Below are 7,480 nucleotides of genomic sequence, written 5' to 3'. Positions count from 1 at the left end.
TTAAAAGCTGGAGATGAAATCCTGGAGTTGAATAAAAGGCTGTTTTTCACTCTCATTGTGCAAACGGTTTAATTTCTCATTTTAAATGAGATGTAGAATAAAGTGTAGAAAGTGTAAAGTAGAAACTAAAACTGGCAAAAAAAATGCAATGAAAAAAAATTGCCCAAATATTTTTAAAGAATAAAAAAATGCCCAAAATTTAAAAGAAAATATTTTCTGAAATGGCCAAAACCTTTCAAAGTAAATATGCCCTCCAAACCAAACATGGATTTGAAAAAGTTTTCATTAAAAACAAAATTTGCCAAAAGTTTTTGCAGAAGACATACCTTAAAAACCTGCCTTGGGAAGATAATTTCTGTTCTTCCAGTTTCTGGCTGTGATAAATGGAGTAAATTTGGTGATTTTTTTTTTTTTTTTTTTGAAGAAAACATGCAGTGGTTAGGTTTAGAATATGCCTTCTAAAGCTAGTTCTGGTTTGGAAGGCATATTTTCTTTAAAAAAATAAAAAATCGCAAATGGCTAATGAGAGGGTATACTGTCAATGGCCAGAAAAAGAGGTGGGTATACCCCCTTTACCTGGGTGCACCCTCCACTACACCACTAAGTTTAGTTTTTCTTTTAAATTCATAAATACCATTGGGAACTCGAAATTCTGAATATTAATATGGCTATCAAAAATAACTGATTAATTTGATCTATCAACTTAGAACTTTGATAGATAATTAAAATAGTAACTATAACCAAAATGAACATATTAAAAATAAAGGTTGAAGGATTTTGACACAGCAGTGAGCGGATTCATTCCCTCTTGTATAACATTAAACAGACAGGAAGTCTGAATCAGAAGTATTTATTCACAATAAAGCAGTAATACAAACACAAACATACAATCTAAATAAATCTAACTGAAGACACAAAGGATGTGTTTGTATGTTTGTGTGTGAGAGACGTTTTGTAAATACGCACAAGGACAAAATGGCTGACAACAGAGAAAACTACAAAGAAGACAGCACTTTGGGTTCCCTTTCTGAGAGTAGCAGCCAAATTAGAGCATCTGTGATCTATATTTTACAAATGTGCCGGGTCAGTAAAAAGCTAGTTGAAAGCTTACTAGCATCAATTTAGCTTTAGCAAAGCTAACCCCATAACCCAACTATAAAAAGTTCTCAGCAATAAAACCCGACTACAGTCGTCAAATTAATACATGCTACACTGACTAGACAGTCTTGCTTCACCTGTACTGTTAAATGAATTCAATGCCCAGTTGTTAGATTGCAAGTCCACGAATGGCTACTTGCCAGCCAATGATCCTGTCCAAAGCTGGTAAGAATAATAATTCTAGGTGTACTCTTTACTGTGCTATGTTCCAGTATTAATGCTATGCCCACTTGTTACGTTTACAGTCCATGCATGGCTGCTTGCTGGCCGATGATGGTTCTAGATGTAGTCTTTACAGTGCTGTATTCAGGTGTCGCAGGTCAGATAGTCTGAGTGGGCAGAAGTTTGCTGCATAGATCAGCCTCTCATTGGGCGGAACGAGCCACCCGCTGAAGTCCCGCCCTACCACCTCCGGTTGTGTAGCAGTTTTCAACACGTGTTTGATCTTGCGGGGATGTAGCCATTTTTCTGCCATGGTTCGCGTCCTGTAGGTGATATTTTTGTGGGCGTGTTACACCAAAACCTGTTTCCCCCCAGCAATATTTTTGCAAGTGCACCGCTGCTGTGACACTGCCCAGAATGATTGTGATTGGTTCAAAGAAATACAAGCAGCCGGGGCATTTTTTCTCCAATCTTAAAGTGAATGTCGGCGCAGCCAGACCTTTCTTTTCTTGAGAAAGGTCTGGGGAGTGAGACTACAGGTCAGATGGATCTGGTCTCTTTGTCCTTACAGAGTTAGCAGCTTGGCACTAACTTGCATTTGTTTATCTTGTTGCTTGGACAGTTAACTTGAAAACTTTGCAGCAGTGACCATTGGTGAATGACAACTGGCTGCATGGGCGGAGGTTTGAAAAGAGAAGGACTCTGGAAAATGGAGTTCAAATGCTGTCATAAGTACAAATAATGTATGCAATTTTAAATTTCAAATGTTACAAGTACACAGAAAAAAGTTGCTTCATGCTCTTTACAAAGATGTTGTTCTTATCTGTTCAGATAAGCTGCTGGCTGGAGGCTCCACCTCTCTGTTCTCCTCAGTTTGATGAAGTTCCAACGACTGACCACCAACACATTTGTGTCTTTTGACGCGTGGCCGCCAGGCAAATCTTTTGTTACAAACCCCACAGCTGAATTTTTTCTCCCCGGTGTGGACCGCCATGTGGCGCGTCAACTGCACCTTCTCTATAAAACCTTTACCACAAACTGAGCAACTGTAGGGTTTCTCCCCAGTATGGGTCCTCATGTGTCTCTTCAGACCGCCGCTTTCAATGAACCCTTTACCGCACTCTGAACAGTTAAACAACTTCTCTCCTGTGTGAGTTCTCATGTGTTTCTTAAGATATCCGCTGTCAATGAAATCCTTGCCACACTCGGAGCAGCTGAACGGTTTCTCTCCTGTGTGTTTCATCATGTGCGTCATCAGACGCGGCTTGCACAAAAAATGCTTCCCACAAACGGAGCAGCTGAACAGAATTTTTCCGGTGTGAACGCTCATGTGTTTCTGTAAACTCACATTCTGAGCATACGACTTCTTACAAATCAAGCAGCTAAAAGTTTTTTCTCCTGTGTGAGTTCTCAAATGTTTTTTCAGATTTCCGTTATCAATAAAACTTTTACCGCAAACTGAGCAACTGAAGGGTTTCTCTCCCGTGTGGATTCTCATGTGTTTCTGTAAACACCCGTTCAGCGCAAAAGATTTCTTGCACACTGAGCAGCTGAATGGTTTCTCTCCTGTGTGAGTTCTCATGTGTCTGTTCAGAGAAGCTTTTGCGGCAAATTTTTTCCCACATTCAGAGCAGCTGAATTCTTTCTCTCCAGCAGAAGATCTTGCGTTATTGGCAGGTACTTTGTCGTTTTTCAGGGAGGTTAAACCTGATGGAGGTTCTCTGGTGTCTGTCCAATCATTACTGTCGTCAGTCTCAGCTTCAGAAGAGTCTCGGGGCACTGGTCGTACTCCACCACAGTGGTCTCCATCAGCTTGTGTTTGATGAAGCTGTGAGGACTGAGGTTTCTCTTCATCATCTTCACTCTTCACAGGGCCAAGAGCGAATGGGAACTTGATGTCAGCCTCCTCCAGCCCTTCAAGCTGCTCCCTCCGATCTGATTCCGAATTCCTAGCTGATTCTGGTCCTCCACAGTCCTCTGCATCAGCTTCTATTTTTATCTGTTTTGACTCCACCTCTTTGTTCTCCTCAGGTTGACAAAGTTCTGATGACTGACGTCCGACACATTTGTGTCTCTTGACCCGTGGACGCCAGGCAAATCTTTTGTTACAAACACTGCAGCTGAATCGTTTCTCCCCCGTGTGGACAGTCATGTGGAGCGTCAGCTGAATCTTTTGTATAAAACTTTTACCACACTCAGAGCAGCTGAATGGTTTCTCTCCTGTGTGAGTTCTCATATGTTTCCTCAGGTTCCCGCTGTCAACAAAACCTTTACCGCAAACCAAACAGCTGACCGACTTCTGTCCTGTGTGAATCCTTGTGTGTCTTTTTAGATTCCCTCTTTGGGTGAAACCTTTCCCACACACCGAGCAGCTGAATGGTTTCTCTCCTGTGTGATTTATTGCATGTTTCTTCAGATGCGTCTTGCACAAAAATTGCTTCCCACAATCCAAGCAGCGGAATAGTTTCTCTCCCGTGTGAGCACTCAAGTGGTTCTGCAAACTCACATTCTGCGCGAAGGATTTCTTACAGACCAAGCAGCTGAATGTTTTCTCTCCCATGTGAGTTTTGAGGTGGACCTTCAGGTTTCCCCGTTCGACAAAAGCCTTACCGCACATAGAGCAGCTGAATGGCTTCTCTCCTGTGTGAATTCTCATGTGTTTTGCTAAACATCCGCTCTGCGCAAAAGATTTGGTACACACCGAGCAACTGAAAGGTTTTTCCCCCGTGTGAGTTCTCATGTGTCTCTTCTGACTCGTTTTGGTTGAAAATTTTTGGCTGCAAATGGAGCAGCTGAACGGTTTCTCTCCTGCATGAACTGCCATGTGGATCTTCAGATGTGTCTTGGTTCTAAATCTTTTCCCACACTCAGAGCACCCAAATGGTCTCCCACCAGCTCTACATCTGGTCTTACTGACTTTCTTCACAGAGCCTGAAACTGTCTGAGGTTCTTTGGTCTCCGTCCAATCATCGTCACTGTCACCAGGTTCAGAAGAGTCTGAAGTCTCGGAGGAGCTAAAGGGGTTTTCACCAGAGATAGAAGTCATAGGACCGACTGGGACTTTATTTTTATTGCAAGTCTTTAAACCTGACTGAAGTTCTCTGGTCTCGTCCCAGTCATCAAGACTGACTTCTATCTCAGCAACTAAAGAACTGTCAGGCTTCTTGTCGTCAGCATCCTGTTGTAAATCTGGATCAGCGTCTCCGGGCACTGGTCGTACTCCTCCACAGTGGTGTCCATCAGCTTGTGACTGATGAAGCTGTGAGGACTGAGGTTTCTCTTCATCATCTTCACTCTTCACAGGGACAGGAGTGAATGTGAACTTGGTGATATCAGCCTCCTCCAGCCCTTGAAGCTGCTCTCCCTCCTGACTGCTCCACAGTTCCTCCTCTTCCTCTTTAATGTGTGGGGGCTCTGGGTCCTCCTGGTCCACACTGGAGCTCCACTCCTGCTGCTCAGGGGGAACCTCTTCTTTAACCACCAACAGTTGCTGCATGTCTGCAAAACACAGGAAACACAAACAATAACTTTAATGAACTGTATAGAGGTACCACAACAAAAATTATACTCTTAAAGAAAGCCATTGTCAAGAATTTGTGGTACTTGGAACCTTGTGCACGGCCATCTTTGTTTTCATCAAGGCTTATGTCACAAGAATGATTGTTGACTTGGAACACTAAGTTCAACGCTTTGTCAGACTAGATAAGAGTCGATACAATTTAGTCTCAGAGTCGTGATGAGATAAAAAGAACCACGGACAAAGTCAAAAACCGAATTTCCAATGTTTTTTGACCCAGCAAGACTTAAGGTAGTGGCAAGACCTGTTCCCATGGCGTCAGACAACATCTGCCAAAATGAAAGGATACCTAATTTTGGAAGTTAGTGAGTTCTCTTATGGCCTCTTTCCAGAACTGCCACAGTCAAGGTTGCTTTCTTGGTAGGATGGATCCTTCAAGTTGGGTTCTACAGAGGCTAGTCAAGACTCCCTTCTAGCAAGTGCCAAGGGGGGCACCATTAACAAGGCCCTGCCTTTAATTCTAGCAAATCATGCACAAAGAATTTTGGGTACTTCATGTCCACTGAGGATACAAACATGAATCCTTGAAAATTCTCTGAGGGAAGGACTCACCAACACTGGACAACAGAAGATTCCCACCAAAAGATCCTTCGAGGTCCTTCGGTGGGAATCTTCTATTGTTATTTTGGTGAGAAAACCCGTGTGAATTGTAGCCTCAGTTTCCTGTTGTTAGCTGACAGGAGTGGCACCTGGTGTGGTCTTCTGCTGCTGTAGCCCATCTGCTTCAAGGTTGGACAAGGTGTTGTTGCTTCAGAGATGGTCTTCTGCACACCTTGGTTGGAACCAGTGCTTATTTGACTTCCTGTTGCCTTTCTATCATCTTGAACCAGTCTGGCCATTCTCCTCTGACCTCTGACATCAACAAGGCATTTTGGCTCACTGGATATTTGCTCTTTTTGGGACCATCCTCTGTAAACCCTAGAGATGGTTGTGCTGAAAATCCCAGTAAATACTCAGAGCAGCCCGTCTGGCACCAACAACCATGCCACGTTCAAAGTCACTTGAGGTTGTTTTCTTGCAGTAATCTTGTTGCTTTAACGATCACTAACCTGTACTAGACTACAGTCTTCACCTTTCTGGTTTTGGTGTCATGGTTGGAACGTTGGTGAGCACAGCCCAATGTAGTTCCAGCTGAGACAGGTAACCTTAACAGGTCAGATAAGTAGTTTTTTGACAGTCAGCAGCCCTGGACAAGTCTGCCGTCCAACTGCACTCAGACTCTTAGTCTACCTAGCACGTAGCAGCAACTCTAGCCAGCAGTGCCAAATAAGATCCTAGGACACTCAGTTGCAGCCCTGACAACGCAAGCTCACCTCGCTATGGGATCATAAGTATATTCTTTAAAAGCTTGAAGATCCACTCATTACTAAAAAAAGTCTGTCATCCAAGAGAGACAATGTATATCTATATATATATATATATATATATATATATATATGTATTTATATGTATATATATTGGGGTGTCAGTGGCTCAGTGGAGACAGCAGGCGCCCCATGTACAAGGTTGTTGCCGCAGGGGCCCGGGTTCAACTCCAGCCTGTGGCCATTTCCTGCATGTCACTCCCCTTCTCTCCCCCTTTCACACTTGTCTGTCTGTCCTATCGATTAAAGGCTAAAATGCCCCCAAAAAAATCCTAAAAATATATATACATATATATATATACATATATAGATACATATATATACACATATATATATATGTGTATATATATATGTACAGTATATATATATATACAGGTTTGAAAAAAGAGTAACTAAAATGTCTGTCAAACATAAATGACATGACCAAAAATGCTATTAAATAAAAAATTTCCGAAAATGTTGAAATAATGTCTTAAAATATTAGTAAATTTAAAAAAAGTTGGTAAAATGTAAAAAGAAAATGATAAAATGTCCAAAAAAATGATTAAAAGGTTAGAAAAAAATGTGTTAATGAAATGTAAAAAAAGTTAAAGAAAAAAATATTGATAAAATGAACAAAAAATGTTGATAAAATGTGTAAAACATTTTCATGAAATGTTAAAAAAAAGGGATAAAATGTGCAAAAACACCCCAAAAAGTTAATAAAACCTCACCGTTGCAGCAGCTGCTCCTCTCGTCCATCGGTCTGATCATGTCAGCTCTGATTGGATCGACTGATCAATGATCCACCCTGCGACTCAGAACTCCACACATTCCTGCTGACGGGAAAAAAAAGTGACTGACCCACAGAAACCTCAGAATTGAAAGAGCGAACACATCTATAACAGGGACTGTCAGCTTTTAACATGTAAATACTTTCACATGCTGTGGTCATATCTGTCATACAGCAAGGTTTATTCATTATTCTATATTTATTCCTGCATCCTGTCACTGTACTGCTGTCCACCAATCAACCAGACTGACTGATCATTGATCCTGATTATTGATCGGTCATTTCATCCATAAATGCTTTCAAATGTTAAATGAGTGTAAACTAACTTCCTATGTAGAAAGAGAAAAAAGGTTTAAAGTAAATAAAAATGTTAAAGCCAAATAAATAAATAAAAAGGGCTTTTGGCCCAATAAAAAACAGTTTTAGGCCAAAAGCATATATAAAAGG

General features: G+C 41.4%; 1 protein-coding gene across 2 annotated transcripts in view; it reads right to left on the bottom strand.

Moving 5' to 3' along the window:
• Positions 1-834: 834 nt before the first annotated feature.
• The window catches only part of LOC117263685 (uncharacterized), a 12,734-nt gene continuing 6,088 nt past the window's right edge, over positions 835-7,480 (bottom strand). The window contains exons 2-3 of one of the 2 annotated variants that reach the window (XM_078175775.1): positions 6,975-7,079; positions 835-4,818 (exon numbers count right to left, since the gene is read on the bottom strand). In XM_078175775.1, the coding sequence (XP_078031901.1) occupies positions 2,123-4,818; positions 6,975-7,014 (2,736 nt within the window). In that variant the 5' untranslated portion in view covers positions 7,015-7,079 and the 3' untranslated portion in view covers positions 835-2,122. The remainder of the gene's footprint in view (positions 4,819-6,974; positions 7,080-7,480) is intronic. The other variant, XM_078175774.1, reaches the window with a different exon arrangement.

This window comes from Epinephelus lanceolatus, chromosome 16 (genome assembly GCF_041903045.1).
Source record: "Epinephelus lanceolatus isolate andai-2023 chromosome 16, ASM4190304v1, whole genome shotgun sequence".
NCBI classification, from domain to species: Eukaryota; Metazoa; Chordata; class Actinopteri; order Perciformes; family Serranidae; genus Epinephelus; species Epinephelus lanceolatus.
This window is presented reverse-complemented; position numbering and strand designations above follow the sequence as displayed.